We start from the raw sequence: 25,558 nt of genomic DNA on the forward strand, positions 1-25,558 counted from the left end.
CATATTTTGGGATTGTAAGCGGTATCGTTCGGGCGCGAACCGGGAACCGCCATTGCATACGCGCGGGAACGTGCGAGTCGGCAGCGCTCGCGAGCGCTAGGGTCGCGACGCCTATACTAACAAGCCATGCCGGTTAATCGGCTCAGAGCTTCGCGCGGGAGCCACGAGAGTTGCAAAATCGTCGGTCGGTAAAGTATAGCAGTACGAGCGTCGTGAAATCAAGATGGCAGAAGCGGACGCGAGTGTCGCGCTGCTGAAAGCATTAAAGGCAAAGCGTGCTCAAATTAAATTGCAGTGTACGCGAGTTTGTACGTACTTAGATAGCTTAAACGCACCACAAACGTCATTGATTGAGTTACGTCAACGTCATCAAAAATTCGCGGATAACTGGAAAGCCTTCGATGACATTCAATCGAAGATCGAAGAAATCGAGCTGGAAGATGTCAATCAGGAAGGGCATCAAGAAGAGAGAACGCAATTCAAAAACAAATATTTTTCTATCGTCGTCGATTTGGAGACTCTGATCGAGGAGAAACAAGAGCGAGTCGTACAAGAAGTGACAGGTGTCAGTATACAACATAATCAAGATGTAATGAATGGCTCAATGAGAGGTAACGATTACATGAAGCTGCCTCGCATAAACCTCCCAGAGTTTTCCGGCAAGTATGATGATTGGATACCATTCAAAAACATATTTACTACTATGATTCATGAACATCCTACGCTTCCAAAGGTTCAGAAGATGCAGTATCTCATTGCGGCTTTAAAGGGCGAGGCTCATGATGTTATCAGCTCTTTCGAGACATCAGACGACAATTTTGACGAGGCTTGGAATACGCTGATAGAGAGATACGACGACGACAGTTTAATTATTCAGAAACATATTCGAGCGTTATTCAATCAACCCGCGATGGTGAAAGAAAATTATCAAGCTCTGCGAAAATTATTGGACAACGTGATAAAACATATACGTGCGTTGAAAGCTTTGAAGCGACCTACCGAACAATGGGATGATTTGATGATTTATCTCGTAACAAGCCGATTGGATGCAGCAACAAGCAAAGAGTGGGAAACCTCAATAAAGAAAGGCGTATATAATACCAAAATTCTCGGAGCTGACGGAATTTTTGGCTCAACGATGCAGGGCATTGGAAGCGTCATCGCGTACGCAGAAAGCAATTCAAGGAAAGCCTGAACAAAGCAAGAGCACAGCAGTTCATGTAGCGCCTACGAAGATTATGTGCGCCTATTGTGGTAAAGCAGACCACTTTATTTATAAATGCAGCGAATTTAGCCAACTCAATCCGGAGCAGCGTATAAAAAAAGCAAGAGCGTGCAAATTGTGTCTGAATTGTTTGAAAGCTACATCACATCAAGCAAAACAGTGCAATTCTGGAGCCTGTCGGAAATGCGACAAAAGACATAATACTCTGCTACATTTGGAGCATACTACAAAGCCTTCTGTAGATTCCGCCTCAGGAGACGACTCTAAAAGCAACGAAAAGGTAGTGGCCACAAGTGTGAACCATTCCGCTATTGGACAGGAACGACAAGTGGTCCTAGCAACGGCAATCGTCAACGTTTTGGATATTAAAGGTACGCCAAAGCCATGTCGAGCGTTATTGGACAGTGGATCGCAGTCTTCTTTCATCACAACCGACTGCGCCAAAGCTCTTGGGCTCAAGCAAAGGCCTACGCATATTCCAATATTAGGGCTGGGCGAAACGTCAACTCAAGCTCGTAGCGTAGCGAAAATAACGCTGCAGTCCAGGATAAATGGATATCAAGCGAAGCTCGACTGTTTAGTAATCGACCAGATAGCTCAAGCACTTCCAAACAATCATCTAAATTTCGGAGAGTTGCAAATCCCGAATGGCATAACGTTGGCGGATCCTAAATTCAATCAATCATCAAACATAGATCTGCTGCTGGGAGCAGAGATATTTTTGGACCTTTTGTGCATCGGGAAGATCAGACTTGCAGAAGATCAGCCACTTTGGCAGAAGACACTGTTCGGATGAATTGTCTCGGGCAATTTCATGACGAGAGATAAGCCTGCGAAGGGCACAAGGTGCAATCTAGCTCTTGATGCTCAGCTTCACGAAAGCATGGCACGCTTTTGGCAGCTGGAGCATAACATTCGACAAAATACACAAACTCCGGAAGAACGTTACTGCGAGAGGCATTATGCTAGTACATACAAGCGCAACGAACAGGGTCGATTTATTGTGACTCTACCAACGAGGGACGAGCAGATCCAAAAATTAGGAGATTCCTTCGAAATTGCAGTACAACAATTCAAGAGATTGGAGCGTCGTTTAGAACGAAATCCTAGCATGAAAAAGGAATACAATGAATTCATGAAAGAGTATCTACAATTGGGTCACATGAGGAAGCTTCCACATGACAGTGCGTCGAAGAATGTAAGGCCACACTGTTATCTACCTCACCATTGCGTAATAAAAAAAGGAAGCGTTACAACACATTTGAGAGTCGTGTTCAACGCATCAAGCGAGACGACGACCGGCATATCTTTGAACGACGCCTTGATGGCGGGTCCAGTGGTTCAGCCAGATGTAATCTACATTCTTCTCACATTACGTATTTTCATAGTGGTCTTGATTGCAGACATTGCCAAAATGTATAGGCAAATATTGATCAACGAGGCTCAAGTGCCTCTGCAACGTATTGTCTGGCGTGAGCATCCAACCGAAGAGCTCAGGATATTCGAATTATTGACGCTAACATACGGTACAGTTCCGGCTTCATACCTAGCTATCCAAACGATCCTGCAATTGGCCAAATTGCTGGCAGATCGGTATCCTAAGGGAGCGCTGATGGTGCTGAAGAGGTTCTACATGGATAACTTCGCCGGGGGCGCGCGCAACAAAGAAGAAGCAAGAATTGTACGCGATGAGGTCGCGAATCTACTTCATGAAGGCGGATTTATTCTGCGAATGTGGGCGTCAAATGATCAAAACGTGCTGTCTGATATGGCAGCATCATTGATATCCAATCACATGCTAGAATTAGATAAAGATGGTACGACTAAAACTCTCGGAGTTAAATGGAATCCTACAGAGGACGTGTTCCAATATGAAATTAACGTGGATTCGTCAAGAGGGTATACTAAGAGAACCATGCTATCGGCCATCGCTTCCATCTTCGATCCGCTGGGCCTCTTAGCGCCGGTGGTATTAACCGCGAAGATTATGATCCAAAATCTGTGGAAACTGAAAGTTGGATGGGACGAGTCATTGCCATCCGACATTTATACGGAGACGAGGACTTAAACGAGGACGCCGTGGAATTCGAATTACATGGCTTCTGTGACGCTAGCGAGCTCGCATACGGAGCCTGCGTTTACCTGCGTAGCCGTGAACCGCAAGGAAACTGGTCCGCACAATTGTTATGTGCTAAATCGCGTGTCGCGCCTGTCAAGACGATTTCAACCCCAAGAGCGGAGTTATGCGGCCCTCAGCTGCTCGCACAGCTGATGGACAGAGTCGAGAGCGCTTTAGAAATTAAGATTGCAAAAAAAATGCTACCGGTCCGATTCGCGCATCGTTCTATATTGGATCAAGATGACGAATAAAAAATTACCAGTCTTCGTCGCACATAGAATTGGCGAGATTCAGGAATTAACCGCCGTTGAAGATTGGAACCACGTGGGAACGAAGAGTAATCCCGCCGATTTAGTATCGCGCGGCGTTAATCCGCAAGATTTGATGGGTTCCCAGCTGTGGTGGAACGGACCGCTATGGCTGCAACACGACGAAATTACGACACATCCTTTAACAACATTAGAAGACAATGAGGAACCGTTTGGCGAAGAAAATGAAGACAGGGTGATAGCAATGCCATTGCAAACTGATACTGATGTATTCGACAAGTTTTCAACGCTCAATAAGCTGATTCGTGTTACAGCAACCTGTATCCGCTTTACACGCATATGCAGGAAGGAAGTACAGCAAGGTCGGTCGGACCCCCTGAGCGTCGATGAACTGGAGCACGCGCGAAGATGCTTAATCAAGATGGAGCAACGAGCAGCATTCTCAAAAGAATTAGAGGCCTTGGAAAGAGGCGAAAGCATCCCTAACAAAAGCATTACTAAATATATGAGTTCGATTCTGGACGATCAAGGTATCTTACGCGTAGGTGGCAGACTACAAAATTCGAAGCTACAACATGGCGCCAAGCATCCCGTCTTACTACCTTATCGCTCTAGGTTTACAGAGCTAGTTATCGAACATGAGCATAGAAGAATGTTACATGCAGGAGCGAATTCAACTCTTGCTGCTGTTAGGTTGGAGTACTGGCCGCTCAAGGCGCGCGGTACAGTCGAGCGATTAGTCCGTAGGTGCATTACCTGTTTTAAATCGAGACCTCGAATTCCGGAGCAGATTATGGGAAACTTACCGGCACACCGTGTGACGGCGTCCCGTCCATTTGAGAACACAGGCGTGGACTTCTGCGGGCCTATATACGTCCGGGAAGGAAGAAGAAGAGGCAGGAAAAATATCACGGCCTACGTAGCAGTGTTTGTCTGCATGGCAACGAAAGCTGTGCATTTAGAGGTAGTATCGGATTTGACGACGGAGGCGTTTCTGAACGCTTTCAAGCGATTCGTCGGCCGCCGAGGAAAACCGTCTGATGTATTCTCGGACAACGGAACCAACTTTGTTGGAGCTAACCGTGAGCTGGAGGAGCTTCGAGATCTTTTCAACCGAGAGGAGGAGCAGAAGAAGGTAATCGATTACACTGCGGCAGAGAAAATCAAATGGCATTTTATACCGCCTCGAGCTCCACATTTCGGCGGCCTATGGGAGGCGACGGTTAAATCCTTCAAGAATCATTTCTATAAGGTGGCTTCAGACGCAGCCATGACATTCGAGGAGGCATCTACGCTGGTGATTCAGATTGAAGCTATTCTGAACTCGAGACCATTAGCTGCTTTTTCATCAGATCCGAACGATCTGAGTTACCTGACAGCGGGCCATTTTCTTATCGGGAGTTCGTTAATATCTTATCCCGAACCGAGCTTGGCTCATCTTACAAAAAATCGACTCTCGAGATGGCAGCTGCTAGAACAAATTCGTCAACATTTCTAGAACAGGTGGTCATCCGAGTATCTTCTTCAACTTCAAGGGCGCTCTAAGTGGTACAAGAACCACGATGCGCAATTCCGGATCGGGCAGTTGGTTCTTTGCAAAGAGGATGGGCTGCCACCTTTGAAATGGGTGCTGGGACGCATCCAGGAAGTCTGTCCCGGGAGCGATGGAATAGTCCGAACAGCTGTGATAAAAACAGCCAAGGGAGTCTTCAAGAGGCCAGTGGCAAAACTTGCTATTCTCCCATTAAAGGACAATTTAAATAACGAGTCAAAATAATTTAGTTTTATTCAGTTTCTTTGTTTGTTGACGCATTAAAAGTCATATACATATACTTTTGTTCGTACATTTAGTATGTTGAAGTTTCAATTGTTTAACGATTATAGCTATTAAATCATACAGTCATTTAGTTTCTTAGTATTGTATCCAATATGTAAGTTTATTTTGAGAATTGTTCATATCTTATGTTATGTACTAAAGTTTTCTTTATTTTAGCAGTATTAGTTTTGACAACCAAAGTTATCAAAGCGCGCGGCATGTTAACGTATAGTGCGAGGTTTTTCAAATAGGAATATATAGCTAGGGAAATTCTAGTAGGACACGCTTCCGGCCACCGGATGGCGTTGCGAGCCCGTCCTTGAGAATAGTCAGTCCTTCGGTAGACGCGCAGTTGTGCGGATCGGTTGTTCAATAAAAATTCATATTCTTTAAACCGTGTCTACCAGTGATTAAAATCCTATCAATACGTGCCTAGCACCGATCCTCACTTGAGGACACAATTACTTTCTAGTAATAACAGTAACTTTTACTTTGTTATATTTTTAATTTCTAATTTTCATAATATTATATTTTATCCTTTTGTTGCAATAAAAATGTAACATGTTTTTCTTGAAACATGCACTGGCTTACCACAAGTGCAGGATTCAAGAAGAAATCTAGAGCACCCTCGTGAGGATGCCACCGGTTCCACAGAGGTTAATATCAACCCCTTACCCTTTACCCCTTTTTTAAAAAGAGAGGGTTAAAAATTTAATTTTACTTAAAGCTTAATTTATACTTAGTTTATCATGATTCGGATTTTGATACAGATCCGGGATTGATCAGCAACTCTCTGTGGCCTGTATAGGTATGAAAAAGGGTGAAAACAGTTTTCCAGGGAAAGAAGGGAAAGGAGTGATGGGCGGTGGTTGGTGGGATATTTGTCTGAGGATGGATTGTAGGCTTCGCAATGATAGTTCCATAGGGGTTGGTGCCAATCCCTTACCCCTCACCTCTTTTTTTTTTAAGTAAAAATTTTGAATTTTAGTTAAGGCTTAATTTATACTTAGTTTGTCAAATCGGATTTTGGTTTACGTCTAGGATGGTTACTTCACTCCATTATGCAATATTTTGAGCTTGTCACAAGCTAGGGAGCGGTCGGGGAGGCACCCAGAACGAGTGGCAGGCCCCATAAAGCCAGATCCAATGCCGTTGGGTTCATCCTTCTAGCCCTCTTCGTTTGAAAGTTATTAATATTTAAAGTTAATATTAAAAGAAAATATTATTCAATCAGTAATTAATCGCCAGTGATGAAATAATAAAACGAGAATATTACGAAAATATTATTATTAAAACAACCTGTCTCCGAAGCGCGGATTCAGCTCGCGGTGTGGCCGGGTTCGAAGGAGGCGCGGAAGAACAGATGCGGGGTTCGGAATGGCAAAACAAAGTATATTATAACAACAGAAGGAAGTTTATTATAATGTATGCAATGTTCACAATACGTAGTGCACGCGTATTTACAAGAGATCGGGTCGTTATAATGTATGCAATGTTCACAAGATATAGTGCACGCGTATTTACAAGTAATGCTGGCGCGGTATATGTACAAAATTGCCCGGGTTTACGATCCTCGCGGGGTAGCGAGTAGGGTAGAATGGCCGGTTCGAGGCCGGGAACTCCGAGGGGGTGAGGGGGGGGGGTCCGCGGGAGGAGGGGGTGGGGGGATCCGCGGGGAGAGGGAAACCGCGTTCGCGTTTTCGGGCGCCGCGGGGAGAGGGGGATCCGCGTTCGCGTTTTTGGGCGCCGCGGGGAGAGGGGGATCCGCGTTCGCGTTTTCGGGCGCCGCGGGGAGGGGATCCGCGTGCAACGGCCGCGTCGGTCCGCGGTGAAGGGGGGTCCGCGCGACGTCACACGGCGCGCTTCCGCTCGCGTTCTCTCTCCCTCGCGCGCGGTCTCTCTCTCGCTCCCGTTCCCCCCTCGTTGATGTTCTCTCTCGCTCCCGGCCCCCGTTCGCGTTATCTCTCCCTCGCGCGCGGTCTTTCTCCATTCCTCTGCGTAGCTCGTATTCATGTTCTCTCTCTCAACAGTATCTTATTTTTCGAATAGTTTTTATTAATTTATTTAAAAAAACCTGAGGACAATATCGCAGCGTAATTCTAATGACATGGAATAGGAGGAACGGTAAACAAAAAGGAAAAATTAAATTTTTTACCATATTATATGCATTTATTTGTCATGTAGCGCATTATACACAATACTATCTAAAGCGTAGGCTAATAATTCGCAATCAATAATCGAATTGTGATCATAAACCTCACGCAAGATATTTGCCGCATTACATTTATCGATGATACATTTCCGCCGTAAAATAGTTACAAATTGATTAAATTTCATATTTACTTCATGCGTATTTTGATACAGCTTGAAATATTCATGTTCGACACAGTGTTCGAGCTCGAATAAGAAAAGCATAGTCGAAGGTTTTATGTACAGACAAGCATTGCACGATGTCAATTTTACAACACTCGCATCGCGCATTTTTACGAGTTCTATAACTGCATCCTGAATTGATAGCGAAGAACCGATAGTTGACCCCAAAAGTTGTTCAATATCCATACGTCTTTTAATGAACGCCGTCCATGTTGCATGGGGTAACACTATCCGATTTCCACGATTATCTCCAAGAACTAATTCAACAAAGGATGTTGGTCCAACGTTGATTCCCACATCAAAATATTTGTAAGCTGTAAATGTCAAAACAAATCTTCTTTGCAAGATACGTGGCGTAAAACGGGGTTTATCAAAACTGAAAGAAAAATACAAATAAATAAGCAAAGGTATGTAAACAGTTTATGCACAATTATATACAAAAATTAACAGTACTTACTCATTATGCTGTTTCTTACACGACTCGTTTCCAATCGGAACATAATAATTCACACCGTCAGTGTTCATCGTATCTAGAGGCTGTTTGCAGAGCGACGTACTTAAACCGTTTCAAACTCTTGACTGCGCGCTAGAATCCTCGTAGACTATTTATACATACACAAAACTGCAAATTTTGCAAATAGCGCCGATGTATGGCTGCTGCAGGTATACATATTAAATCAGCATAAGTCAATGACATGATACCTTTTTCAAGGACACATCGCGACTCGTCTCGCGATAATTTCATCGAACACGTGCAAAACTGCAATTGTTGCATTTTTTTCAGCTAGCGTCAATGTACGACTGCTGCGATTATGCATAGTAATGAAGTCCACTTTTGACACAATTTTAGCACAAGTCAATGGCGCGATATCGTTTTCAAGAACATGTCGCGACATGTCTCGCGATGATTTCATCGAACACGTGCAAAACTGCAAATTTTGCAATTTCGCATAAGTTAATGGCACGTTATTGTTTTCAAGAACATGTCGCGACGTGTCTCGCGATGATTTCATCGAACATGTGCAAAACTGCAAGTTTGCAATTTCGCCTAAGTTAATGGCGCGATATCGTTTTCAAGAATATATCGCGATGTGTCTCGCGGTAACTTCGTCACACACGTGCAAAACTGCAAATCTTACATTTTCGGAAAGCGCAAATATACGGATGCTGAGATCATGGTGAAATTAGATATGATAAAAAAAACGATGCGTCATTAGTAGAATATAAAATGAATAATCTGGAGGATACGCTCAATAGTTGAGAATTGGAAGTCGTGAGTACAACAAATTGTGTTAGAAAGAAGATCGTGTAATAACATGGAGCAAAGTGAGCAAGAGTTGTTGGAGCAATCCACCCTATTAAATTCGAGGGAAGAATTTACCGCGTGGGAGCAACGATGTGTCGAGTTTATCGAATCGTTGGAAGAACAAAGCCGAATTAAACGGCCACGATTATCGATCGGTCTCAAACAGTCGTTGGTCGCTCGGATCGCACGACTCGAAGGTCTGAAAGATTTGGTACGTCAACGTTTCGTGCATGTGGGTGCCGGATACGGTGCAAGTGAGACAGAACTCAGATGGCGCGAGATAGATACGGCTTTTGAAAGTCGTATACTGACTGGTGCGGTAATAAATTCCAAACACATCGAACCTCGTCAATTTCTCAAAGATGCGAGAGACATTGTACTCGATCGTGTGCGGAACGTCATCCAACGACATGACAATGTAAAGATAAACACTATGTTTAATGGTGAATTTGTAGGTAGGAGACAAACGCGCGAATAAAAGTATCGCTACGAGAAACTGTGAACTCTTTCGTACGTCCGATCTGCAAGAATGGTACGTGTTGCGCGTTATCGAGCCTACCCTAGCATCGCTGGAGGAATTCCAGGAACGTGATAGCGGGTGGGCGTTGTCACACATACTTAATTTAACGGTAAATGTGAACAAGTACAATCCATTGCACGCGGGGTGTTTTGTAAAAATACCGCGAGAAATTAAGATGAAGAGAGCGGTGATCAACGTGCAATCAATGAACAATGCATGTTTCGCAAGGTCAGTGACGGCTGCTCTGCATCCAGCTGAGGAACACACATATCGGGAATCGTCGTACCCTCATTATACGTCGGTGCTAAATCTCCAAGACATTGAGTTTCCAATAACGTTGAATCCAATTAAAAAGTTTGAAAATTTCAACAACATCTCCATCAACGTGTACAGCATCGAGAAAAACAAGGAATTTGCAATCCTGCCAATATGGCTTACTGACCGAAAGATGGACAAACATGTAAATCTGCTGTACGTGCATGACGACAACGTGGGACACTTTGCGTGGATCAAGAACTTATCCCGCCTCGTGAGCTCACAAATCAATAGACATGAGCACAGGAAATACTTTTGCGCTCGGTGAGTATACATCCTAATAAATAATAAAAATAATTTTTACGTGAAAGATATATAAAAAATATGTTTTTTGCAGATGTCTACACTACTTCAGCTCCAGCGAGAAATTGGAAGCCCACACCGTCGACTGTCGGGAGATGAACGACTGCGCGATCAAGTTACCGAGTGATAACGACAAGTGGTTGACCTTTAAGAATTACAACAGGAAGGAACGAGTTCCGTTCATCGTATACGCCAACCTGGAATATACCCTGGAGAAGATGAAAGCGGATCCGAAAACGTCCACGTACACGTATCAACATCATCGCGTATTTAGCACAGGGTACTACGTGCGTTGCTTGTACGACGACTCGTTATCAATGTATCGGTTTCGTCGCGATAAGGATTGCGTCGCGTGGTTCACCGAGGAGCTAAGACGTTTAGAACATGACGTAAAGACTATCTTGTCCACTAATGTACCCATGGCAGATTTCACGCGAGACGAGTGGGAAAAGTTTAACAGCGCAACGCACTGTCACGTGTGCGAAAAACCGTTCGAGCCGGACGAAGTGCGAGTACGCGATCATTGTCATCTGACCGGTCGTTATAGAGGTCCAGCGCATTCAAATTGCAACTTAAATTACAAAGATTCGCATTGCATTCCCATAGTTTTCCACAATTTATCGGGCTGCGACGCACATTTCATTATCACAGAAATAGCTACAGCGTACGAAGGACATGTAGAACTGCTTCCAATCACGAAAGAAAAATACATTTCGTTTACGAAAAACGTCAAAAGCACCGAAGATAACACGAGAAGGCGTATTTCCGTACGAGTACATTGACTGCGTCGAAAAGTTGGAGGAATCGTGTTTACCACCGCGCGACTCGTTTTACAGTTCGTTGACAGGTGACACCGTATCCGAGAGCGATTACGCGCACGCTGTCAACGTCTGGCAGCGGTTCTCCATTCGAACGCTCGGTGACTACAGCGATTTATATCTCAAAACCGATGTCTTGCTGTTGGCCGATATCTTTGAAAATTTTCGCGATAGCTGCGTCGCGAGTTATGGACTCGATCCCGCGTATTATTACACTCTACCGGGTTTTACGTGGGACGCTATGTTGAAGCATACGCGTGTCAATTTCGAACTGCTCACCTACATTGACATGGGCGCGGTATACGCGGCGGTTTGAGTCAATGTTCAAACAGATACGCACGGGCCAACAACAAGTACATGCAGTCGTACGATCCATCGAAACCGTCGTCGTACCTGATGTATTTCGATGTGAACAACTTGTACTGGCTGGGCAATGTGTCAACCATTGCCTTACGCAGATTTTCAATGGGTCGACGACGTAACCGATTTTAATGTTATGGATGTCTACATTCTCGAAGTCGACTTGGAGTATCCGCAATATCTTCACGACGCGCACACTGACCTACCGTTCTGTCCAACGCGCGATAAACCACCAGGTAAGCGGTAGGACAAGCAACATTATACGATAAGAAACGTTATGTCATACATTATCGCAACCTGCAGCAGTGTACTCGTCACGGTCTCCGTATAGCAAAAATTCACCGCGTATTGAAATTCGCGCAATCTCCATGGCTTCGCGATTATATAGAACTTAATACGAAATTTAGAACATTGGCCAAGAATGATTTCGAAAAAACTTTATACAAATTGATGAACAACGCTGTGTTTGGCAAAACCATGGAGAACGTGCGCAATCACGTTGACGTGCGACTTGTGACTCATTGGGAGGGTAGATACGGCGCGGAAGCAATGATCGCGAAACCAAATTTTCACAGTCGAAGCGTCTTTTCAGAGAATCTAGTAGCAATAGAAATGCGAAAACTTGAGGTGAAGTTCAACAAACCAATCTACGTGGGTATGTGCATCCTCGATATATCCAAGACATGTTTGTATGAATTTCATCACGAGTACATGTTACCGTTGTATCGCGACAAGTGTAAAGTTACGTACACCGATACGGACAGTCTTATTTATTACATCGAGTGCGACGACATGTATGATACCATGAAGCGCGACATTAATAGATTTGACACTAGCGATTACGCGGTCGATAATGCGTACGGTATCCCACGCGGCTCAACTTCCGAATAGCCCCTACCTCCGAATTTGATGAAACTTGCAGCAATTGTTGACTATTAGAGGACACGTTCGTCGTTCATACTATAAAGAATTTTGTACGGAAACAAATAGGAACGGAGAAATTGGCGTCAAAAATTCAAAATTTTCATTCTAATTTATAGACAATTTTCCAAATTTTGATATTTTCTTGCGGCTCTCTTGGTAAGAACCTTTGTTGTGACTCCGACAGTGATAATTATAATCAATCGGGGAGGCCCGAAAAATATGTAGGTACCCTACCTATTTTTTTACCAATTTTTTTTCCTATTTTTATACCTATTTTCCGACATGCCGGAAAACACACACACACACACACACGGGGGAGGGTGCAAGGAAAGGCCCCCCCTCCCGCACCCTCCTCCGCCGGTAGGCAGCGTGGACCTCGCTTTACAACTGAAAGTACATGCTAAGGCTACCGTCCGATTCACGCTCACAGCGTTGTAACGAGCGATGCTTTCAGCGCTGTGAGCGTGAATCGGACCGCAGCCTTAGCATGTACTTTAAATTGTAAAGCAAGGTCCACGCTGCCTACCGGCGGAGGTGGGTGCGGGAGGGGGGGCGAAGGCCCCCCTTGCACCAGTGATGTGATACCGGCCCGGTTTTTGGCGCATGCGCCCCCCTCCACTACGCACACAGAGTGACGCTCGGTCTATCGGTGTGTCGGCAGCGCTCGGCAGTGCCGAGCGAGAGGGAGAATATTACTCCCTCCTTGTCGCTCTCACTTAGCTCGCGCGCTCGACTGTCTACAATGCGACCGTTGGGCGCAAAAGTCTCGGGTCTTGGCGCGAAAGTGACGGGTTCGTCGAAGGAGGTTAGAGACCAACAATACCTACACAAGGTAAGTTAATAAGTATAACACTTATTTATATATTTGTGCAAGCTGCATGATGGATTCTGTTAGTCAAGGAGCTATTAAGAAACGTAGAAGTAGAGAATTTCAAAATGCCTGGCTAGATGAAGATATCTTTAAAGGATGGTTAGCTCCTCATCCTGCAGAAAATAAAGCATTTTGTATTGCATGCAATAAAACTATCAGATGTTGCAGAACAAATTTAGTTGAACATTCACAAACGGTCAGACATATCGATAACATAAAATCTTGTAATTATAAGGACTGCTGATAATATTGATACCGAAAATAGTTTGTCACATAAAGATAACGTTAAACGCACAGAAATTAAATTATCAACTTTTTTTGCCGAGCATAATATAGCCTTTCAACTCGCGGATCATTTATCACCTTTGATAAAAGATACTTGTAAAGATCCCAAAGTTGTGCAAGATTTTCACTAGGTCGAAATAAGTGCGCAAGTATTGTTAAAAATGTCACTGCAAAACGGGAAATTGAGACAATAGTAAAATATTTAAAACTTGTAAATTTTCTATTCTAATAGATGAGAGTACGGATATCTCAGATACTAAATTAATGTGCCTTCTTGTTAGATATGTATCACCTTCGAATAAAAAAATTACAACTTAATTATTAGAATTATTATCTTTAGATGCAAGAGATTGTTCCGCGAATAAAATTTTTGAAATATTTAAAAAATGCTTAGAAGAAAAACATATTCCTATAAAAAATATTGTTGGAATGGCATCCGATAATGCGTCAGTTATGATTGGACGTAAAAATTCTTTTATGAGTCGTCTTAAAGTAGAAGTTCCAAATTTAGTAACACTGAATTGTATTTGCCATTCATCCGCGATTGTAGCCAGTAAAGCTTGCAAAAAGTTACCTTCTTCTTGCGAAGATTTGATTAGAGGAGTTGCCACTTACATTTCGGGCAGTGCGAAGAGATGTGCAATATTGGGTGAATTCCAAGATTTTTTGAAATTGAACGAAAAAAAATATTAAAATTGTCAGAAACTAGATGGCTTTGTTTACAAAAGTGCGTTGTTAGACTCTTAGAAAATTGGGAAGTCTTGAAAAATTATTTTTGTTAGCAACAGTAGAAGATAAATTAAAATCCGCGGAAAATATATTACAATATTTAAATGATAATTCCATTAAAGCATATTTGTTGTTTCTCAAATACGCATTAAATTATTTTAATAATTTTAACGCACTATTTCAATCGCGTAACATTTTAATCCATAAATTATACGAAAGCAGTCAACAAGTAATTCGTCAATTAGCCGACAATTTTTAAAGTACGATAATGTCGAAAATATTTCAATTTCAGAGTTAGATAATAATGTACAACATATAGATAACATACGTATAGGACCGGAATGTGACAGTTTTTAGAAACATTATCTTGGAATGCGCGCAAGAAATTAAATTGAAATGTTTGGACTTCTATGTTACGGCAGTTCGAGAAATGCTAAAGCGTCTACCTTATAACGATGAATTTTTTAAACAGTTAAGTTTTCTAGATCCTAAAATTGCTCTTTATAAAGAAGGTAGAAATAAAATTAAATATCTAACTCATATTGCTAAGCAAGTAGAACATGTTAACATATCAGATTTAGCTTTCGAGTGGGACATATTACCATCAAGTTTTGACGAACAACAAAAAATACAGTTAGCTTCTTTACAAATAGATGAAATGTGGAATAATATATTACAATGTAAAAATTTGACGGGAAAAAGTTGTTTCCAAATTTAGAATTATTAATTGAAGTAGTCCTTTGTTATCCTCATTCCAATGCCGAGGCTGAAAGAATATTTTCTATCGTTACAGATGTAAAAAGTAAGAAAAGAAATCGATTGTGTAATAATACTCTTTCTTCAATTTGTGTAATTCGATCAAGTTTTCAAGCTAATAACTTTAATTGTATTAACTTTCAACCTGACGCGAGGCATTTTGAACTGCATAATGCGCAAAATTTATATAACAATCAATGCACATCTGATAATGCTTAATATTTTTTGTATTATTTTGCATAATACTTTGAATTTTTACATCTAGCCCATCTAGCCTATATTTTCTTTCTGCATGCTGCACATTATTATTAATTTTTATTTTATTTTTCAGCGTTTAATTACTATATACATATTAAATGTTTATTTTGTTTTTCAGAGTTTATTTTCATATATTATCTATATATTTTTAATAAAATATGTGATAAAAATGTGATATAAAATAGTAATAAGTATGTGATAAAAGCCAAAGATGCAATATTGTGTTTTGTAATTATTCTTTATTTCTGTTATTAAACATGTTTTAAAAATTTATTGTAACATGTTGATTACAAATAATTTTTATTTTATTACTAAATGTGCTATTTCTCTGTATTAATTTGCAAATTTTTCTACTTATATTAATTTATGACAATATTTATAAAATATGTTTATTTTGTACTTTAAAAATGTATTTTTTTTTAATGAAAACTGGTAAGGTTTTTGGCAGTTTTCCTTACCCTTGCAACGAATGTTGGTTTCTTTAATAATTCTGCCAAATAAAATATCCTATTTTGAGTCATTATTTGTTTTCTTTAAATTATTTCAGCTCCCTTTCCCTTCCTTCAGCGTATCTTTAAGTCTATTATTATTCAATATACATTATAATTTATAATAAAATATAAGTTGCAAATATATTAAACTTTTTGCTTTCGTGAAAAAAAATTTGTTTTCAGGTATCTTTGGCAAAGTGTTTAGAATGTTCTAATCTAAAACGTCGAAAAATCACTTATGTACAAAATGTTCGTGTGTATGTATGTGTGTGTGTGTGTGTGTGTGTGTGTGTGTGTGACGCTTTTGTTGTCCGTTTAGGCTCTAACTTTCGTAATTTTTAGATATCGGGATGCATTTTTTTAATCGATAGAGTATCATGTAAGGAAGGTTGGGATTGAATTTGGCGATGATTGGTAAAACTTTTCTTTTCTAATAAAATTTAGAATTTTTGTTGAAATGTTTGTGGTTGCTCTAACTTCCGCAAATTTTAAGATATTGGGCTGTTTCTAATTTTATTATATTCTTCAGTCTTTTCTACCTCTATTTTATATACAATTTAAGATTTATATCAATTAGAAACAAAGCCATGCGATCCAAGCCTAGGTTTTTTGGCAGCCTTATATTAGTTTGTGTATACATATATACTATATACTATATATATATACACATAAATTTTCCAAACTACTGCGCGCCGATTAAATTTTTGGACTTAAAACACAGTAATTGTTAGAATTAAAAACCCTTCCCTCCCCGGAATTAAATCGACTCGATTTAATTAATCGGCGCGCAGTAGTTTGGAAAATTTATATGTGTATATATATAGTCTATATGTATTCACAAACTAATATAAGGCTGCCAAAAAGACCTAGGCTTGGATCGCATAGCTTTATTTCTAATTGATATTATCGTTAAGATCCTATTTTTCTTATTATAATTTAAGATTTAGTTGATTAGATTCAGTTTTATACGCGATCAAAAAGGTCCATATGCAAAAGTCCATATATGGACCATGTATCCTGAACTCCCAAAGTTAATATCGATTTAACATTGCGTCAATTGTTAAATTCCACTTGTGCTACTAAGCTGACCTTTTTTCAATTCATAAAAAGGTTAAATTTAAAATGAAAAAGAAATTGTGCTAATTAGAAATTTGCACTTTGCTTCTTCAACAAGTTGAAGTGTGCGATTTGGAAATTTGCACATAGCAAAGTCACAATTTTGAAGTGAGAGAATAGGAAATTAGCAAATTGAATTCAATGTATTGTTACGCGTTTAAAGCTTCTTTCTGAGGAACCTTGTATTTTATTAGATGCATAATTTTAGTTTGGCTTCCTCATAGAGGAACCTTTTTGCGCGTAACAATACGTTGTGGATTCAATTTGCTAATTTCCTACTCTCTCACTTCAAAATTGTGACTTTGCTATGTGCAAATTTCCAAATCGCACACCTCAATTTGTTGAGGAAGCAAAGTGCAAATTTCTAATTTGCACAATTTCTTTTTTAAAGTTTTCATAAAGTTTACAGGCTGCATCTTCTTCTTGCTGTCTTCCTGTAAGTCTATCTGCCCCTGTCCTTCCTTAACTTTTTTTAATTATATTTTTTCGTTTATATTAATTTTATTCCGGAATAAACCAAATTTGACGAATTTTTTGCAATTATTTCTAATCAACCAAATCTTAAGGAATTATATATGAAATAGGGGTAAAAAAGACTGAAGAATATAATAAAATTAGAAATACCCCCCGCGAATGCGCTGTTAGTTCGTTCCGGCCATCCATGTGAAGACACTGCGCTCTGCAAGATTTTCTGCTTATTCACTGTAATTTTGCTGGTAGTTTCGATAAGAGGTGAGTAATATAATATTTACATTACATAATTAAATTTGACGCATTTGATAGGCTAAAACACTATAAAATTAGATTGCAAAATGATTTTAGAAACACACGTTTCTTTTCTATATATTTTAAGGTTGTAAAGTGAAATGATTGAGTTTGATAATTTCGCGCCCAAAGTTGAAATTTTGAAACTGATTGAATTTTGGAGACTGATAAAATTTTAAAGTTGTTTTTGTAATTCATAGACAATAGGTATAACGATAACTGTGTGTTAAGAGTTACCAAGACTGTTTAGTTTACAATGTAAGGTGCTTGCAGAAAAAATCGTTGCTTAAGTTTTGATTTGAATTTATAATGATCGTTATTTGTTAACACATTCACTTATTTTTATATGTGGGTACTTACTAGAGTCTAGTAATTGCATTTGTCGGTAACTGTTACTTTTAAGTTAATTAATATCTTGCAAATATTTAATTTTATATATACGTATATATCAGGTTATTCGACATAAATAAATATATAAAATATAGTTTTTATATAAATATATTTGTTAACAAAAATACCCCATACGTATATATAAAATTAAATATTTGCAAGATATTAATTAACTTAAAAGTAACAGTTACCGACAAATGCAATTACTAGACTCTAGTAAGTACCCACATATAAAAATAAGTGAATGTGTTAACAAATAACGATCATTATAAATTCAAATCAAAACTTAAGCAACGATTTTTTCTGCAAGCACCTTACATTGTAAACTAAACAGTCTTGGTAACTCTTAACACACAGTTATCGTTATACCTATTGTCTATGAATTACAAAAACAACTTTAAAATTTTATCAGTCTCCAAAATTCAATCAGTTTCAAAATTTCAACTTTGGGCGCGAAATTATCAAACTCAATCATTTCACTTTACAACCTTAAAATATATAGAAAAGAAACGTGTGTTTCTAAAATCATTTTGCAATCTAATTTTATAGTGTTTTAGCCTATCAAATGCGTCAAATTTAATTATGTAATGTAAATATTATATTACTCACCTCTTATCGAAACTACCAGCAAAATTACAGTGAATAAGCAGAAAATCTTGCAGAGCGCAGTGTCTTCACATGGATGGCCGGAACGAACTAACAGCGCATTCGCGGGGGGTATTTCTAATTTTATTATATTCTTCAGTCTTTTTTACCCCTATTTCATATATAATTCCTTAAGATTTGGTTGATTAGAAATAATTGCAAAAAATTCGTCAAATTTGGTTTATTCCGGAATAAAATTAATATAAACGAAAAAATATAATTAAAAAAAGTTAAGGAAGGACAGGGGCAGATAGACTTACAGGAAGACAGCAAGAAGAAGATGCAGCCTGTAAACTTTATGAAAAACTTTAAAAAAGAAATTGTGCAAATTAGAAATTTGCACTTTGCTTCCTCAACAAATTGAGGTGTGCGATTTGGAAATTTGCACATAGCAAAGTCACAATTTTGAAGTGAGAGAGTAGGAAATTAGCAAATTGAATCCACAACGTATTGTTACGCGCAAAAAGGTTCCTCTATGAGGAAGCCAAACTAAAAATTATGCATCTAATAAAATACAAGGTTCCTCAGAAAGAAGCTTTAAACGCGTAACAATACATTGAATTCAATTTGCTAATTTCCTATTCTCTCACTTCAAAATTGTGACTTTGCTATGTGCAAATTTCCAAATCGCACACTTCAATTTGTTGAAGAAGCAAAGTGCAAATTTCTAATTAGCACAATTTCTTTTTCATTTTAAATTTAACCTTTTTATGAATTGAAAAAAGGTCAGCTTAGTAGCACAAGTGGAATTTAACAATTGACGCAATGTTAAATCGATATTAACTTTGGGAGTTCAGGATACATGGTCCATATATGGACTTTTGCATATGGACCTTTTTGATCGCGTATAAAACTGAATCTAATCAACTAAATCTTAAATTATAATAAGAAAAATAGGATCTTAACGATAATATCAATTAGAAATAAAGCCATGCGATCCAAGCCTAGGTCTTTTTGGCAGCCTTATATTAGTTTGTGAATACATATAGACTATATATATACACATATAAATTTTCCAAACTACTGCGCGCCGATTAATTAAATCGAGTCGATTTAATTCCGGGGAGGGAAGGGTTTTTAATTCTAACAATTACTGTGTTTTAAGTCCAAAAATTTAATCGGCGCGCAGTAGTTTGGAAAATTTATGTGTATATATATATAGTATATAGTATATATGTATACACAAACTAATATAAGGCTGCCAAAAAAACCTAGGCTTGGATCGCATGGCTTTGTTTCTAATTGATATAAATCTTAAATTGTATATAAAATAGAGGTAGAAAAGACTGAAGAATATAATAAAATTAGAAACAGCCCAATATCTTAAAATTTGCGGAAGTTAGAGCAACCACAAACATTTCAACAAAAATTCTAAATTTTATTAGAAAAGAAAAGTTTTACCAATCATCGCCAAATTCAATCCCAACCTTCCTTACATGATACTCTATCGATTAAAAAAAATGCATCCCGATATCTAAAAAATTACGAAAGTTAGAGCCTAAACGGACAACAAAAGCGTCACACACACACACACACACACACACACACACACATACATACACACGAACATTTTGTACATAAGTGATTTTTCGACGTTTTAGATTAGAACATTCTAAACACTTTGCCAAAGATACCTGAAAACAAATTTTTTTCACGAAAGCAAAAAGTTTAATATATTTGCAACTTATATTTTATTATAAATTATAATGTATATTGAATAATAATAGACTTAAAGATACGCTGAAGGAAGGGAAAGGGAGCTGAAATAATTTAAAGAAAACAAATAATGACTCAAAATAGGATATTTTATTTGGCAGAATTATTAAAGAAAACCAACATTCGTTGCAAGGGTAAGGAAAACTGCCAAAAACCTTACCAGTTTTCATTAAAAAAAAAATACATTTTTAAAGTACAAAATAAACATATTTTATAAATATTGTCATAAATTAATATAAGTAGAAAAATTTGCAAATTAATACAGAGAAATAGCACATTTAGTAATAAAATAAAAATTATTTGTAATCAACATGTTACAATAAATTTTTAAAACATGTTTAATAACAGAAATAAAGAATAATTTACAAAACACAATATTGCATCTTTGGCTTTTAATCACATACTTATTACTATTTTATATCACATTTTTATCACATATTTTATTAAAAATATATAGATAATATATGAAAAATAAACTCTGAAAAACAAAATAAACATTTAATATGTATATAGTAATTAAACGCTGAAAAATAAAATAAAAATTAATAATAATGTGCAGCATGCAGAAAGAAAATATAGGCTAGATGGGCTAGATGTAAAAATTCAAAAGTATTATGCAAAATAATACAAAAAATATTAAGCATTATCAGATGTGCATTGATTGTTATATAAATTTTGCGCATTATGCAGTTCAAAATGCCTCGCGTCAGGTTGAAAGTTAATACAATTAAAGTTATTAGCTTGAAAACTTGATCGAATTACACAAATTGAAGAAAGAGTATTATTACACAATCGATTTCTTTTCTTACTTTTTACATCTGTAACGATAGAAAATATTCTTTCAGCCTCGGCATTGGAATGAGGATAACAAAGGACTACTTCAATTAATAATTCTAAATTTGGAAACAACTTTTTCCCGTCAAAATTTTTACATTGTAATATATTATTCCACATTTCATCTATTTGTAAAGAAGCTAACTGTATTTTTTGTTGTTCGTCAAAACTTGATGGTAATATGTCCCACTCGAAAGCTAAATCTGATATGTTAACATGTTCTACTTGCTTAGCAATATGAGTTAGATATTTAATTTTATTTCTACCTTCTTTATAAAGAGCAATTTTAGGATCTAGAAAACTTAACTGTTTAAAAAATTCATCGTTATAAGGTAGACGCTTTAGCATTTCTCGAACTGCCGTAACATAGAAGTCCAAACATTTCAATTTAATTTCTTGCGCGCATTCCAAAGATAATGTTTCTAAAAAAACTGTCACATTCCGGTCCTATACGTATGTTATCTATATGTTGTACATTATTATCTAACTCTGAAATTGAAATATTTTCGACATTATCGTACTTTAAAAAATTGTCGGCTAATTGACGAATTACTTGTTGACTGCTTTCGTATAATTTATGGATTAAAATGTTACGCGATTGAAATAGTGCGTTAAAATTATTAAAATAATTTAATGCGTATTTGAGAAACAACAAATATGCTTTAATGGAATTATCATTTAAATATTGTAATATATTTTCCGCGGATTTTAATTTATCTTCTACTGTTGCTAACAAAAAATAATTTTTCAAGACTTCCCAATTTTCTAAGAGTCTAACAACGCACTTTTGTAAACAAAGCCATCTAGTTTCTGACAATTTTAATATTTTTTTTCGTTCAATTTCAAAAAAATCTTGGAATTCACCCAATATTGCACATCTCTTCGCACTGCCCGAAATGTAAGTGGCAACTCCTCTAATCAAATCTTCGCAAGAAGAAGGTAACTTTTTGCAAGCTTTACTGGCTACAATCGCGGATGAATGGCAAATACAATTCAGTGTTACTAAATTTGGAACTTCTACTTTAAGACGACTCATAAAAGAATTTTTACGTCCAATCATAACTGACGCATTATCGGATGCCATTCCAACAATATTTTTTATAGGAATATGTTTTTCTTCTAAGCATTTTTTAAATATTTCAAAAATTTTATTCGCGGAACAATCTCTTGCATCTAAAGATAATAATTCTAATAATTGAGTTGTAATTTTTTATTCGAAGGTGATACATATCTAACAAGAAGGCACATTAATTTAGTATCTGAGATATCCGTACTCTCATCTATTAGAATAGAAAATTTACAAGTTTTTAAATATTTTACTATTGTCTCAATTTCCCGTTTTGCAGTGACATTTTTAACAATACTTGCGCACTTATTTCGACCTAGTGAAAAATCTTGCACAACTTTGGGATCTTTACAAGTATCTTTTATCAAAGGTGATAAATGATCCGCGAGTTGAAAGGCTATATTATGCTCGGCAAAAAAAGTTGATAATTTAATTTCTGTGCGTTTAACGTTATCTTTATGTGACAAACTATTTTCGGTATCAATATTATCAGCAGTCTTATAATTACAAGATTTTATGTTATCGATATGTCTGACCGTTTGTGAATGTTCAACTAAATTTGTTCTGCAACATCTGATAGTTTTATTGCATGCAATACAAAATGCTTTATTTTCTGCAGGATGAGGAGCTAACCATCCTTTAAAGATATCTTCATCTAGCCAGGCATTTTGAAATTCTCTACTTCTACGTTTCTTAATAGCTCCTTGACTAACAGAATCCATCATGCAGCTTGCACAAATATATAAATAAGTGTTATACTTATTAACTTACCTTGTGTAGGTATTGTTGGTCTCTAACCTCCTTCGACGAACCCGTCACTTTCGCGCCAAGACCCGAGACTTTTGCGCCCAACGGTCGCATTGTAGACAGTCGAGCGCGCGAGCTAAGTGAGAGCGACAAGGAGGGAGTAATATTCTCCCTCTCGCTCGGCACTGCCGAGCGCTGCCGACACACCGATAGACCGAGCGTCACTCTGTGTGCGTAGTGGAGGGGGGCGCATGCGCCAAAAACCGGGCCGGTATCACATCACTGCTTGGAATTCGGAAAACGAGAACAACTGCTCTGCATCCGCAATCGGATGGACAAGTCGAGTGGCAATATCAGACTATTGTTAATTATTTGGCAAAGTATATTTCTGAAAATCAGAAAGATTGGGATCGCTTGGTCCCTATGTTTTTATTGGCTTATAGATCTTCTAAACACGAGACTACTGAAGTAACTCCCGCCGAGCTGTATTTTGCCCGAGATCTTAGGTTGCCGTTAGATCTGCTTTTAGGAAGTCCTCCAAGGGGAGGATCTCAGTCGGTTGGAGGTTTTATTGGGAATTTGAAGGAGAAATTGGACAGGATCCATTCCAACGTTAGGGAACGTATGGATGTAAAATCTTCACGAGCAAAGTCTTGGTATGATCGGAAGGCCAGGCAAACTCTTTTTCAAGAAGGGGAAAAAGTTTGGTTTTATAATCCTCGAAGGATGAAAGGTAGAGCCCCTAAATTGCAGAGCAATTGGGAAGGACCTTTCTTAATAGTTAAAAAGTTGAATGATGTGGTCTATTGTATTCAAAGGTCTGTGAGACATAAGAAGAAAATTGTGCATGCGGATAGATTGGCTTCCTTTTCCGAAAGACATTAGAGTTTGATAGGGATGTTATGGACTAGGTTGGGTGTGATAATATTGTGGGGAAGGTTAATTACGGTAGAAATTAAGATTGTTGTGTTGCATTGTTTACTGCGCGTGTTATTTTGTTCTTAGAAATTTACGGAAGCTGAAGCGGCCGTAACTCCTCGCCGAGTTGGACATCTTGGGAGCTGGTTTGTTGCCGAACCTAATACCGGCGAGTTACGAAGCTAGAAGACTGCCTCTCTCACGGTTGTTTGATCCGTGGTTTTTCCGTGAGACAAAGGGCAAATGCCGAGGCAGGGACTTGGGGAGTCTTTCGAGACGTTGGGTCCACGGTAAGCTTCCCCCCCCCTTGTCCGAAGATTTAGAAGAAGAGCAGCGACATCTCCGACGACTTCGGGAGCTGAAAAGAAGAGGCCTATGTTGGGAGGCGAGATCTTCTGCGAGGGAACTGATGAGGGGTCGCCCTGGAGTCGGCACGGGAGAGAGAGTATTTCCTTCCGGAAGATGTCGATTGGGGACTCGCTCCATGAGGAAGAGGACATGGTCCTGGACTTCCAGAGTACGGTTGGGACCGAGGAGAGGACGGTGCCCGGTATCCTGTGGCAGCAGCCCAGGGTAGGGCAGGAGGCCGTCCCGGTACCCTGGATTCGTACGGAAAAGTTCGCCCAGTCAGGAAACTGCCCCTCCGGATTGTCGGGACGACAATCTGAAGAGAGGGGGGCAGTGTTGCGCCCGTGCCATCTTCTGGGCTGAAATTGGCTCCGCTCCGCAGAAGTTTCAAGCCGAAGCGCGTCCCTTGACAACGGGGACGCATAGAATTATTGATTTAATTACCGCCTGTTAGATCGATCTGGTGACTCGTTTCGTTCGGACCGGTTTTCCCAGATCTCTTTATTGTATTCCGTTCTGAGCTTGAATAAACCCGAGTTCTTTTGTAATAACAAGGGTGGTTATTTCTGCGATCCCGGGAGCACGCGTACGCGTTCGGCAGTGCGCGCGTAACAATATATACACACAGATAATACATATAGAATGTCTCATTTTAATCAATCACCACCGAAAACTTTTTTATTTGTGATTCTGGAAAAAATGCTTTAGACGAAAGTTGTTTGGTTTGAAGGAGGACATATGATTTCAATGTAAGTCGTGTTATACATGTCATCATTTTCAAGAAATTTTAAAGAAGACTTATTTCTTAAATAAAACTTGATTTTTTTCTTGAAGTAAAAGTTGTAGATCTCGTCGAAACGTTCTCACAACCCTATAATAATGCTTTCTTTTGTTAAGGATTTCCTGAGATATTTTAAATTTGTCATATTTTTAATATAAAATATGAAATATCTCGTAAAGTATTAAATTCACTTTTTGATGATTTTACGTTGATACTTTTATACGTAAAATAATAAAAGAAACTGATTGTTGTGTAAAAAAAACAGAAACAATTATTTTAAAAAATTTGATTGCATTTTGTAGACGCATTCAATTTTGAAAAATTGCAAATGTAAAAATTAATATTATTCGAATTCTTTCATTATTTTACGTATAAAAGGATGAAACTAAAGTCATCGAAACATGAATACTTTACGAGATATTTCATATTTTATATTAAAAATATTATTTTAAAATACGACAAAATTTAAAATACCTCAGGAAATTCTAATAACA

General features: G+C 38.4%; 4 protein-coding genes and 1 long non-coding RNA gene across 5 annotated transcripts; 3 read left to right on the forward strand and 2 right to left on the reverse strand.

The window, feature by feature from the left end:
* Nucleotides 1-223: 223 nt before the first annotated feature.
* On the forward strand, nucleotides 224-2,021 carry LOC139781280 (uncharacterized). The gene is made up of 2 exons (XM_071720130.1): nucleotides 224-1,065; nucleotides 1,145-2,021. The coding sequence occupies exons 1-2, from the start codon at nucleotides 224-226 to the stop codon at nucleotides 2,019-2,021; spliced, it is 1,719 nt and encodes a 572-aa protein (XP_071576231.1).
* An 18-nt stretch (nucleotides 2,022-2,039) lies between these two features.
* On the forward strand, nucleotides 2,040-3,293 carry LOC139781281 (uncharacterized). The gene has a single exon (XM_071720131.1). The coding sequence runs from the start codon at nucleotides 2,040-2,042 to the stop codon at nucleotides 3,291-3,293; it is 1,254 nt and encodes a 417-aa protein (XP_071576232.1).
* A 291-nt stretch (nucleotides 3,294-3,584) lies between these two features.
* On the forward strand, nucleotides 3,585-5,111 carry LOC139781282 (uncharacterized). The gene has a single exon (XM_071720132.1). The coding sequence runs from the start codon at nucleotides 3,585-3,587 to the stop codon at nucleotides 5,109-5,111; it is 1,527 nt and encodes a 508-aa protein (XP_071576233.1).
* Nucleotides 5,112-7,598: 2,487 nt separating this feature from the next.
* On the reverse strand, nucleotides 7,599-8,327 carry LOC139781284 (uncharacterized). Its single transcript, XM_071720133.1, has 2 exons — nucleotides 8,260-8,327; nucleotides 7,599-8,178 (listed from the first exon to the last, which is right to left on the reverse strand). The coding sequence occupies exons 1-2, from the start codon at nucleotides 8,325-8,327 to the stop codon at nucleotides 7,599-7,601; spliced, it is 648 nt and encodes a 215-aa protein (XP_071576234.1).
* A 12,114-nt stretch (nucleotides 8,328-20,441) lies between these two features.
* Nucleotides 20,442-23,294, reverse strand: LOC139781286 (uncharacterized). Its single transcript, XR_011720479.1, has 2 exons — nucleotides 23,042-23,294; nucleotides 20,442-20,848 (listed from the first exon to the last, which is right to left on the reverse strand). It is a non-coding gene; the product is annotated as an uncharacterized lncRNA (long non-coding RNA).
* Nucleotides 23,295-25,558: the final 2,264 nt, after the last annotated feature.

This window comes from Temnothorax nylanderi, unplaced genomic scaffold (assembly GCF_030848795.1).
Source record: "Temnothorax nylanderi isolate EJ_2023f unplaced genomic scaffold, tnyl_v1.0 TNYL_tig0326_pilon, whole genome shotgun sequence".
Lineage (NCBI taxonomy): Eukaryota > Metazoa > Arthropoda > Insecta > Hymenoptera > Formicidae > Temnothorax > Temnothorax nylanderi.